The following is a 12,841-nucleotide window of genomic DNA, read 5'->3' as shown; positions in this document are numbered from 1 at the left end:
AACGAGAATGCGAAGAAGAGAGGGGTGATGAGAATACAAAGTTTGTGATCTTCAAAATGCAAACTATGAGCATAAAAGCATTTTAAAATCAAACACGATCGCTACTGATTTGTTAAAACTCTGTCATCGTTCCTTTTAAGGAGGGTGAGGAACTGTTTGACTTGCCCTGATATATTTTACATACATGTTAAACTTATTTGCAATTCCCACCATACTCAACAAGCTGACAATGAAATCCAGTCACAAAAGCGGAGGGTTCTCCAAAACCAACAACGACGGCCACCATTGTTGAACCCAAGACACACAACGGGTTTCAAGTCCACATTAAGAGGCTAACCGGTTTGGCCATCTACCTCCATTCTTTCATCAGGGCTCTGTGTTTGTTGAGCTCCTAAGCTCAAATAAAGAAAACAGGGCTCAGGAACGCCTGCATTTCTTTTTTTCTCTTCTATAAGACTCTTTTTTTTTTTAAGAAAAAAAAGAGGCGGGGTTTGGATTATTCATCCCAGTAAATGTGAAGCCCTCATAGAGTTAATCCCTTCCTCCATACCTCCATGTAGAGTCATGCTGATGGCATCTTAAAATGTTGAAGAGATGGTAATGAAGGGGGTAAGATTTGGGGACCATGCGAAGGTACATACTTGAATTTGAAACGTCCAGGGTATGCGTTTCTATTTGATGTTTGTAACTAGAGTTGCTTTTAAGAACCAAGACCAGAAGATGGAGGATGGAGGGGGGGGCACCTATAAATCCTGAATAACAATGGTTTCCTCTACACAGGATATGGATGTGTGTTTATCCCCCCTTTTCACTATTTTGGGTAACAAGTATCCAACAACGATGTGGGCCTTGTCAATAGGTGATTAGCCACAAATACACAGGATAAAGGTTGCCATGCACCCCAGTGAAAATCATCTGCCAATCAAAGATGATCAGGAGTTTGAAATATTCTTGCAAAAATCAAAGTTTGTATCTTGTACCAAAAAACACACAACTAATTTCATATTGGATTTACTCATTGTAACCAAGTGCTACTATTACGCTCAACAGTGATTTTCCATATTACAGATTTTGAAATGATGATGAAATGCCTCAACAAATCATCCCGTAAAAAGAAGGAATGAAGTTGTGCAGGAAAGACCAAACAACTTTAGTTTTCATTTCCACAAGTTTTCATTTGCTGTGAAAAGATTTCTATTTCCACAAGTTTTCCATAAGTTTTGATTTGCTGTGAAAAGATTTATAAAACCTCTCTAGTGACCAACTCCAATAACACAATCTTTTCGAGTGTTCAAAAAAAATACTAAAACATTCTGGGTGGCTTTAAAAATAGGACACATGTAGCCAAGGAAAAAATTTAAAGGGTAGTAAAAAAAAATATAAAAAAAAGACATCAGGTTATGTTTGCACAAGTTAGAAATTGACACCTGCTCGACTTGAAGTGGCATCTCTGAAAAGCATTCTTTTTACTAAGTACCTCTTTCACAACTTGCACAGGCTTAAAGCACATCCTACTTGTTTTTTCCCTCAACTATTACCCACAAAGGGAGAGGGAGACTTACTATAAACACCACAAACGGGCTGTGTTTATGAACTGGATAATTGAACAAAACTTGAACAATATGCAGCAGGGAAGTGGCGCATGAGATGAGCAATATACTTTGAGTCAACACTCAAATGCTGCGCCCCAAAGCCTTAAAGTGTTACTTCCACAGTTCAAGAAGTTAACAACAAGCACCCGCGCTACACCTCCTGAGCCTTGCTACGAGGCAAGCTTATACAGGTCCATCCTACAAAACACCCATAAATAATCCATGAACTTGTTGCGCTGTCCTGGTGGCATCCCCATCATCCACGAATGACCAGTAATTTATTTTTTTAAACCCCCTTGGAAAACCTTTAGCAATCACCAATCCAAACAATCCGGAATCTTCAACAACTCGCAAAGTTATCCTCTTTAAAGAACCCATATTTACCAAACACAAAAGAGGATGAGCGACCAATTGTGAGGAGACCAGTTTCCCTTTTTTTAAGCCAAAGACCTTTGATGGAGATGCAGGGTGGAGGAATGTTTCTCAATAAAGACTTGGGCTTTAAAGTAAAATCACTTAAGCTTGATCAGTGTGTGGGTTTTGGGGCGGTAATAGCAAACACTGCTGAGCAGCATCACTACTATTGTTTTCCTGACTATTGTTTCCATGTAATTAGCTTGTGCTTCTTCAATACAAGGGTCAGCTGTTTATGGCATCAGGCCTGTATGCTTCAGGTTTTTTTTAATTAAAAGGGCAGGGGCACCAAGGCATTTTTTCTTCACCCTATAGATGAGGAAATTTATACTGGAGCATTTAAAGGGCACCAAGGTATCAACCAAGCCTGCTGCATCAAGGCAGCATCCAAGTACAATATTATCACAAGACCATATATTTACTGTATTGACAGCAGTCACTTTAAATGTTAAAAGCAAGTCCTGTTATGGGGGTTGCAGGGAGATTACACTTTACTTTTAAGATACAAAATACAAAACAGCCACAAAAAAGCCTAACCAAATCTGCCCAAAACATCCTTTGGTACCTACTCAAATAATTTAATTGAATTTGACAAATGGTAAAAAAGTACACCTCAACCCAGTGCCACTTATGAAAAACAAAACCGGGCCAGGTTGAGTAAAACCTACAAAATGGACATTAAGTAGTTAAAAACTGCCACGACAGAACAATTTCTGTATCAACACATTACAAAATGTCAATTTAAATATGAAAGGAGAAAATAAAGGTTAATTCAATTCACTGCACAAACCTTCAACCTTGGCCTAAAACAGTGTTTTTACTTCACAGTTCAAAGTATTGAATTGGGCCACACTGGTAAAACAGTGTGGGGTCTTCAATAATATGGAGTTCAAACATAGTGTAGATTTCTGAGGACAAGTTTGAAACAAGTGGTCAAATAAAGTGCATTATTGTCGAGACTTAAAATTGAATCGCTAATCTTTCAGGATGCTGACAAAACGATGACAAAAATTATGATGACAACAATTTTGTAAATTTACTTAGGCCACGCAAATGCCTGTATCATACAAATTGTTGATATTATGCTGGTCACATTTAGGGCAATGCTACCGACAACTCATTTTGTATTTTCCAAACTATTATTTAACATTAATGGAATTTGCATTGGTAGAAATGGTTAGAAACAGAAGTATCAAGATATGTTTAACCGTTTAGGGAAAATAAAAGTAAATGCAACTCTAGTCTCAAATGAACATTTAAATGGTTGTCTTCCTCGACTAACAAAACTAGCTTTTCGATATTTTAAACAAATCATTAGCAACTACCATCAATTTGTCAACAACAAAACTTGGGTGGCGTGGCGTTCTTAAAGTAGGTTTAAAATCTCTTGTACATGTACTATGAATTACTCATCAACTAAAAAAGTCCTGATAATTAACACAAGTTCAAAACTTGACTTAACATTTGTCAACTAAGCTGTAAGACAGTCATTAGTTGTCCGTCCTAAAAAGATCAATTTCTTGAAATTAATGTCTTCTTCCGACACCCAATGATGTATCATGCTGATAATTACCGTCCAATTAACAATTTCCTGTAATTGGTTGAAAGGGCTTTCTTTTAGCAAGTCTGCCGGAAATTAGTCATATTATGATCACGCTCATCCTTCACATTGTCTCGTAACACACGGATATTAAACATCTTGATTAGATTTAGACCAGTAAAAGTTTCATCGCGCCACAATCAGAAAGTCCAAAGGAAAATATTTTTCTTAAACTCAAAGCTGATTTTTTCCTAAAGATCCCCTAGCCTTCGTTTTGTACTTCCAAATAATAGTTATTTAAGTTTTGCATAATGATTGAGTGTGTAAGTCAACTACCAAAAACCTAGCTTGCGTTTTACACTGTGGTCTTGTTGATGTCCCTCCAAAATTCCAGCACCAAAAAAAAACCCCAACAATCTGTTGGCTGTTAATTCAGGAGTCAATAAACCAGTTGAAATATTTCCTGTCTGGACAAATAACAGGATGACAGGAAACAATGCAGACTTTAGATGACTGCTGTACACATCCTTAACAACTCTATTTGGGTTGTGTTTGTTTCGGGGATATTGTTGTAACTAGTTGATAGCTGCCTTTTAAAAACAAAAATTCTACATGTGTTCTACAGGAACGTTGGCTATAAACAGATTTTTACGAGTTGCTAGGAATTTGTTTGTGTTTTTAATTGCGATTACTAAAAGCCATCTTTTTGTTAAAGGATAGGAGCAGTTCAGATAAGAATGTACCAGGGAGATGAATATTGCTATTGGGTAACATTGAACAGTAAGTCTGAAAGTCTTATACCTTTACTAGACTGTAAAAAGATAAATTCATCAGCGAAACAATAACTTTTTAAAAGTTTTCAAGATGAGAGCTTATTGTACAGCAATATGAGTAAACCCCCTACATGACAACCCTTATATATCAACCTAAAAAATGTTTTGATTGTTTCACAGATCAGATATAAAAAATCACATCAGGAAATCTCAAAAATATCAAACTGGAGCTACAAGCCAAAACCAAAACAGACAATAAAGCCAACTGAGACCTTAGCAAAAGAACAATCTACGAAACACACCTATCTGAGCTATCACGGCTAAGTATTCAAGAGCCACCAAGCAAAATAGAGCAGGATACCGTTCACAGACTGTACATATATGATATAGTTTTTTGGCCGGTAACCTTATACTAGTAAGCATAATTTGGATGTACTAAGCAACTTTTTGTGCAAAAACGCAGTTCTATGAAATGATACCCTGAAATCAATCCCTTATCCGCAAAATCTGAATTTTTCCTGAATGAGCTTGGCAGGGAATTTGAGAGCCGACTATTGGGACAGTATAAATAAAAATCAAAGCATACACTCAAACGGATCAAAGTGCGCAGTGAACAATTTGAATAACAACGGATTCAGAGTCCGATGTCCTCCTCTTCAACTCGACTGGTATTCCACCAGAAATGTAAATATTAGAAAATATAGAAGTGGATTTCAGGCTAGATTGTTTTAGAATCAAATAAAACTTTGACGCATGAATACTGATTCTTCTTCTGTTTGGCATAGAATTCATTGTAAAGATGCAAAATTAAGCATTTGTACATTTGTGTACTAATCGTGCGATACGGACGGGGTCATTTTGGGTGGGAAGCAGTTTGAAACTGCCAATTCTAAGTTTTCTTATTCTTGAACTTATTTGATATTTTTTTCATCTCAGTCTCACTGAAAAAAGAAATTATGTTTTTATTATTTTTGATCTAACATTTAATTTCAATATTTCTCAGAAATTGAAAGTGTGTACCACAATATAAATTACATATTCATTTAAATTCCCTTTTCTTTTTAAAAGGACAATTATTTTTTCTTCGTTTCCTTTAAAACAGAAGAAAATCTTGGCCATGACACGTTTCTGTCTTCAAGAAACTGTTTCCTGACAACATCTTTGATTTTAAAAGATCTTTGAGTTTATACACTCATTGAAAAGTAATGCCACTTATTCTAAAGCCAAACATGAACACATTGCTAAAATGCTGTGGGCAACGAATGCCCTCCCTAAAAAGGTACTGTTGAACAAATGTCCCATAAGAACAACCCACACTCAAATCCACTAAGAGCAAACATTTCTGTATAACAGCTAGCTTGAATGTAAACACCACAAACATAGCTGAAAGGAAGAAACACTTTTCACATTCAAATCTGAAATGGTTATTTCTTTGGCTCATGTTTGTGTACTTTTAAAACGTTTGCTTGTACAGGGAGAGTAATGGCATGTGCATTCACACAGAAATTAAGTCATGTAGGCCTCGTATCTCACAGAGGCAACGAAGACAATTGCCTCTGTCGCCCCCCTTGAAATGTTCCAGTACAAATTAACAATGCCCTCATACAGGTGCCCTTGGTGCCCTTCCTCTTCCAAAAACGAAGCATCAGGCAGCGCCATGTAAACTTATTTTGTGAGACAGTAAAACCTAATGTACATTTATCAGGTCTATTTTTCTTCCGGATGTTTTGATTTTCATAATCATGGTTAATTTTTCTTGGCATGAGGATCAAAAGTGTAAATTACACTGTAAAGTTACGACTAAAAAACTTTATAATTCATTGTCACAAACACGAAAACACAGGGATGTGTCATAAAAATAAGTCTGTAAGATACACAGGAATAACAAAAACAGATATTTTTGTTGATTTTTCCCAAGGTCCAAAGACAAAAGTCCAATGCAGATTTAAACAAAATAACTAAAGAGTGAACTGGTTGAAAAAGAAAACTGTCAAGTAGTTATTGAAAGCCACTTCCTGTGTGCCTTTTTTTCAATGGGTCACAGAGCACAGAAAAACCTGGCTCTTGACTAAAGTACAAATGCCAAATGAAACCAATGAAGCAAATCCGCTGCCATTTTACAAAAAGGAAGTCTAAGAGAAACCAACAGACCGAAGCAGATATCAATCCTATACCCAAGGACAAACTAATTTTAGCAACATTTACAGTACAGTGGAAGTTAAATATTCAACATGTTCAGAGATGAAGACAAATTACAGCAAAGTTAACCAAACAAAGTCCCTATCCCAGACTTAGATCAAGTTATTTCTTTTAAAATCAACTGTGTACAAGAAATGTTAGTAATTTTAGCATTATTTGAAAAGGCAAGTTCTTTGGAGGAAAGATACTTCAAAGTTTTACAAAATTTTGTATTTGATGGAATCTGCATTTTGCTTCACATTTTAAAGTTTACAACAAAGACAAAATCATAAATTGACTATTTTTTATTTCTGCCTCTCTTGCCTTTTCAAATATTTTAAATGGTAGAATAAAAAAAGAAATGCATTAAAAGGGCAAGTCACAAGGATGAATAAAAAAATAATGGATTTGATTTTCTTTGAATATTTTCATCTTCAGATTTCAACGAGAAAAACTTTTCAATGGAACAGTAGCTTTTTTTCTCTGAGTTTCTTGCCTTTTCAAACATTTTAAGAGGTAGAACAAAAATGATTTGTGTGGAAAGGTTAAGTCATGATAATGAATGGAAAAATACTCGATTTGATTTTGTTAGGATATTTTTAACAACTATGTCTTGTGAAAATTTGTAGCTGACAATTTTTATTTGACCATTCAAAATCAGTGACTTATTCTTTCCATCACGAAAAGAAAATAAAGTTTAAATGGGACTCACCTTGAGTAAAGTTGGTAATGCTGATGTTGCCGAGTCCAAGGTTCATGATGTACCCGTACCTGGGTAGGGTTGAGATCGTGTAGATAAGGCCGCTATCGTCGCTGTCTCTATCCTCAGCACGGATGAACTTGTTGGTGAGGAGGAAGCCAAGGTGTCCAGAGCCCAGGGTGTTCAGCGTTGGTGCCCCTCGGTTGACCACAATCTGCGGCATGCCGTTGTCCACCGGTAGAATCTTGATGCGCATCTTCTGGGGTGTGCGTGTGAACTCTTCAAGGTTGGGGGAGACGGCAAAGTCGGTGTGTGTGCCGTCGGTGACGATGAAGGAGAAGCTGTCAGAGTCGGACTCGGTGCCATCATGCTGGTAGCTGATACGGTTCTCGTTCAGGTCGTCCATGGTGAACATTGTTACAATTTCACTGTTGTCACGAAGGAGATTGCCGTGGACGGGCAATTGGGTGATGGTGAACTTCAGCTTCAGTGGATCTCTGGTGTCAGTGTCATCAATGCGGAGCTCGAATGGTGTGATGAGTTTGTTGGCTCCTTCCTTCATAATCAGCTTGGTGTAGGTGACAACTGGTTTCTTGTTGTCAACCTCACTGAGGGAGATACGGAAAGTGCGGACTACTGTGTTAAAGCCGTCAGCGACCTCGAACTGGAAGCTGTCCATTTTCATCTCATCATCTTGGGTGTGGACATAGTAGATCTTGTTTCCGGCCAAATCAAGTTGGGTGAAGGTAGTGATGGGGACACCTGGATTATCGGTGCTCTCAAGATGTCCTTTGATTGGTCCCTCGGCAATGGTGAAAACGAGATCTTCATCTGGACTGTTTATATCGTTCGTACTGAGGATATCAGTGGTCAAGGTGACACGCCCACCTTCTTGAAGTGTCACACCAGCATTAACAACATCGGGATGGACATTGTCAACATAGTCAACATTGACGTAGAAGTAGCGATCGATCAGAGGATTGGTGCCATCTGTGACATCAAACTTGATGAGGTCTCGGCCGCCTTCGGTTCCAGTATGAGTGTAACGGATACGCTGGTTGTCAATCTCCCACTGTGTGAAGTTCATGCCAAGGGTGATGTTCTCCAAAACGGTGCCATCGATTTTGTTCAGTCTCTGCAGAAGTCCATTTCTGGGCTCCAAGCGGACGACGAAAGTGAGATTAGAGTCAGGTGAATCAAGATCGGTGGCTTGCAGGATACGGTTGGTGATGGTTCTGATATCGCCAATTTCAATATCAAGCCCATCATTGACGGAGAGTCTTGGAGTCTCATCATCAGCTGGCAAGACAATGACGTTAACGACGGCGCTAACTTCATGGACACCATCAGTAAGAGTAACAGTGAAGGAGTCTGAGCTGGTCTCGCTGCCATCGTGCTTGTAGAAGATATCAACACCACTGCGGAGTTGCTCCAAGGTGAAGTTCTTGACTGGGATAATGATGTCAGCTCGGGATTGGATGAGATCTCCATTTACTGGCTTGACAATGATGTGGAAGTGAAGTTCATCATCTGGGATATCTTCGTCAACTCCATTCAAGAAAACTGGATCAATCTTAATCATGCCGCCCTCCTCAACAACGATCTCCCTCACAAAGATCTGAGGTTCCTCGTCATTGACTGGGTTGATCTCAATGGGGAAGAAGTAAGTCTGTGCTGTGTTGATGCCATCAGAGCAGGCGAAGGTAAACTGATCTTCTTGGGGCTCAGACCCTTTGTTCATACTCTGGACGTAGTTGATGTGGTTCAGACGGAGATCTTTGAGTGAAAAAGCACTGATAGCAATTCCAGCACGAGATTTCTCTGAGCCAGGTGAAGGAGAAATGTTCTCTAGGTAGCCATTTGTTGTTTGAACAACGACAGTGCAGACGATATCATCATCAATAGAATCGATGTCAGTTGCAGAGAGATGTGCCAGATTGATTGTAGACTTGCCACCCTCATCAACATCGAAGAGATCGCCAACGGTCACATTGGGAGCAAGGTTGTCAACGGGAAGGATAGTGACGTAGACTTCGATCTGTGTGATTACGGTATTGTCTTTCACCCATTTATCAGACATGTCAGACAGGGTCAAGTTGAAGGAGTCTTCACGCTTGGTAAGTCCGATCTCACCACCAGTGTGCCTGTATCTGATGTAGCCGTTAACAATGTCTTGTTGTGAGAAGGCTGCAGTGGGGATTCCGTTGTTTTCCAAAATGCCATCTAAGGGGAAACGGTCAACGATGAAAGTAAGACGGAGATCTTCGGTGTCGGGATCTGATGCACTGAGGATGTTGTTAGTGATGAGGCTGCTCGACTGCTCAGGGACTTCAAGGAAGGAACCCAAGGTGCCTGGTGGGAGGTCAAGGGTCGGTGCTTCATCATCAACTGGACGCACATTAACTTGAATTGTGACTGGTACGGTGTGGATGCCATCGGTCAACTCCAAATCGATTATGTCTCCGAACTCCTCAGCTCCATTATTGGTGTAAGTAACGCCACCACGAGAAATGTCATCCAGAGTAAAGGTGTCACCCGGCTGCATTGGAACTCCGTCGATCATGATGTTACCGTAGTTTGGAATAGTCTTGATGTTGAAGATCAATTCAGAACTGTCTGTGTCTGTGTCGTAAGCATCAAGCATGCTGAGATCGAAGACCATCTCATCTCCCTCTGAAACAGAGAAACCCGTGTTGGTGACGCTTGGTGGCTTGTTGTCTACTGGATTGAGGAAAATGTCAAAGTGCTGGCCAGAAACAAGGTTGCCATTCTCGTCTTTAACAGAAAAGACAAACTGGACAAGGCGTGGGGTAATACCGAGCTCAATGCCTGGTGGCTTGTAGGCAATCTTCAGATGGTTGATCTGGCTTTGGTAGAAGTTTGTAATAGCGGTGTCCGGAGTCTCAACCAAAACGATTTGACCAGCTGGAAGTGGGTTGTTGGGGTCCAAGTCTCTTGGTTGGTCGGTAATGGTGTAGTACAAGTTACGGTCTTCACTGTCTTGGTCGGTGTATCTAAGATCAGGCTTCTTAATGATAGTGATGGCAAACTCATCAACAGACATCTCTAGGTCAGTGCCAGGATACAGGTACGGTGGCTGATCATCAACAGGCATGATCTTGACAACAAACTCATTTACAGGTGAAAGATTAGGGCCACTGTCTGCAACACGGAAAAGCAATCTGTCCATGACAATATCTGAGTTGTGAACACCATTGTGACGATAGTGAAGACGACCACTGAGGATATCATCAAGAGTCCATTCGGTGACTGCTCTCTCGTAGAAACCGCCAGTCAGCTGCCAGTTCTGAGGATCTGCCGGCAGTACATCTTGTCTGATAACCATGTTGCCTTGTATGGAGTAGGGTGGCTCAAGGATAAAACGAATGGTGCTATCGTCGGAATCAACATCAGTGGCGCTGAGGATAGTATTGATGATACCTTTAAGTTCTTTTTCTTGGATCAAAATACCAGTATTGACATCAACAATTGGAGGCTGATCATCAATAGGAGCCATGGTGATTGGGAACAAAAACTCTGTCTCATTTTTGCCGTCGTTCATTCTGAAAATGATGTTGTCACTGTAGGTCTCGGACCCATCGTGGTGGTAAGTGACTACGCCAGCCATAAGCTCATCAGTGGTGAAGAATTTTCTTGGTTGCAAATTAACTCTCAATGTACCATGAGATGGGCCACTAATTGGAGCAATAACTACGTCCCAAAGATTGTTTTCGTCAGAAATTTGGAGATTCTGGTCGGGGAGAATTGCACGGACCTGCCCTTCAAAGATTGTGAGACCAGCATTTCTAGTTGCAACTGGGGCCATGGTATTTTTCGGGTTAACAACAATCATGACAGCATTTTGTTCTGAGGTAGCAAGTTCAGAGTCCACAACTTCAAGTTCAAACTGGAAAATTCTCTGCTCATTGGAATCTTCTGCTGGAGGTACATAAGCTATTTTTAGGTTACGGACATCTTCTTGGGTGAAAGAGGAGATGGGGAGGTTTCGGTCATCTGTACTTGTAATGTACCCCTCACCAGGGCCTAGTGGGACAGTAATATTAAAAACCAACTTATCTGCGTCTGTCTCAATGTCCTCAGCTGCGATGACATCTGGGGTAATGGCTGTCATGATGAACTGGTTCAACTCCAACACCATCATTACGCTGTTGCTGAAGCTCGGTGGGTTGTTCTCTGCACCTTCATCAATTCTCACATCGACCTGGAAGTACTCTTGCTGTACCACATTGCCGTCAGCATCTCGGAGTTCGACAACCATGGGGATGTGGTCCATTCTGGGGGAATCGTTGAGGGAAGTGTGGAGGTAAGTGATGCCGAGAGCCAAGAACTCATCACAGTCAATCATGGAACCGAGACGTCCAGCTCCACCTTCAACCTGTCCATATCTTGGCCATCCACTGGCCGAGCTGAGGATGGTCACCTTGCAGGTTTGGGATTGATCGAAGGCAAACTCGAGCTTAGCACCGTCGAGAATGTCGCTCTCACCCATCAACTCGGCAACTCGAAGGGGAACTCTCTTCTGGACAATCACGAGCTGCTTGGATTCGACGGTAACGTCAATCATGAATGGGATGATGATAGTGCTGGTTTCTGTATCATACCGAAGCTGGAGCTTGACTCGATCCCGCATGGGGATACGGGAACCAAAGTGGACGTACTTGACGTCGCCAGAACCGAAATCACAAGGGAACCGATTTGGGGTGAGACGTCCTGGAATCTGCGAGAGAGGATCCGAGAGTACATACACCACACACCGGTCGCCGGGTTGGACGTTTATCTTCAGTTCGGTCTCTGGTTCAAGAACCTTGGAGCGGCCAAATGCAACATTGATACCGGTGTTTCGCTGAATTATCTCGTTGGACGCCGAAACGGGGTCTTGAGGTTGGCTGACTACAACCGGCGGCAATGTATCACCACGAATTGTGGCGGTACCTAGCGAGAAATCGGCACCCTGGCCGGCAACTCCTGTTGTGAGAACGGCGACTAAGCCAACGAAAAGCGCTAGAGTTCTTGCCATCGTGGCGGAGAATTCACAGCCCCAAGTCTGTAGGCAGAAACTTTACACAGTGCTGGCTAAACACTGTTAAAAAATTCACACGAAGAAAAAGTCAAATTCACCACACCGCCCGATCAGAAGCTTGCTTCACGGCGTTGAAACTATGAAGAGTTACAGCCCCCGAGTTGGTATTCTCTCTAAGCCACCTGTGCAGCGAACCACACACTGTGCATGAATGAGTAAAGAGTGGACGTTCTGATTGTATATATACAACACGATCTCCCCCACACATGCCACACTCACGGTAAAAATCTGGGCCACCACAAACACACGGATGACCCGGGCAAATCACGCACAGTTAGATAGTACTCCGCAATAGTCCACCGACAAAACCAAGTACTTTCACAGCTATTTTTATTTCTTTTCAAGCATCCTCCATACACAGTTTGCGATAAATTACTTCGATAACCACTGCCGGAAAGACACTGTCAAGTAACTGTATTGTGTAAAGGTGGGATTATTTTTCGATGCGTTATCAGGTGCTATCATTTTTTATCGCGAAGAGCTGAAGTGGGCGGGGTTTCAATAGGGCAAGTTTCAGTGACTTTTGAAGTCGATGCAGTGATG

At 41.0% G+C, this 12,841-nt stretch overlaps 1 protein-coding gene across 1 annotated transcript in view; it reads right to left on the bottom strand.

The window, feature by feature from the left end:
- Window positions 1–12,439, bottom strand: part of LOC117294004 (extracellular matrix protein 3-like) — a 59,770-nt gene extending 47,331 nt beyond the window's left edge. Inside the window, exon 1 of the mRNA XM_033776520.1 lies at window positions 7,210–12,439. Coding sequence (XP_033632411.1) covers window positions 7,210–12,235 — 5,026 coding nt within the window. The 5' untranslated portion in view covers window positions 12,236–12,439. The remainder of the gene's footprint in view (window positions 1–7,209) is intronic.
- Between the last annotated feature and the right edge of the window lie 402 nt (window positions 12,440–12,841).

The sequence above is a fragment of the Asterias rubens genome, chromosome 8 (genome assembly GCF_902459465.1).
Source record: "Asterias rubens chromosome 8, eAstRub1.3, whole genome shotgun sequence".
Taxonomy (NCBI): Eukaryota; Metazoa; Echinodermata; class Asteroidea; order Forcipulatida; family Asteriidae; genus Asterias; species Asterias rubens.
This window is presented reverse-complemented; position numbering and strand designations above follow the sequence as displayed.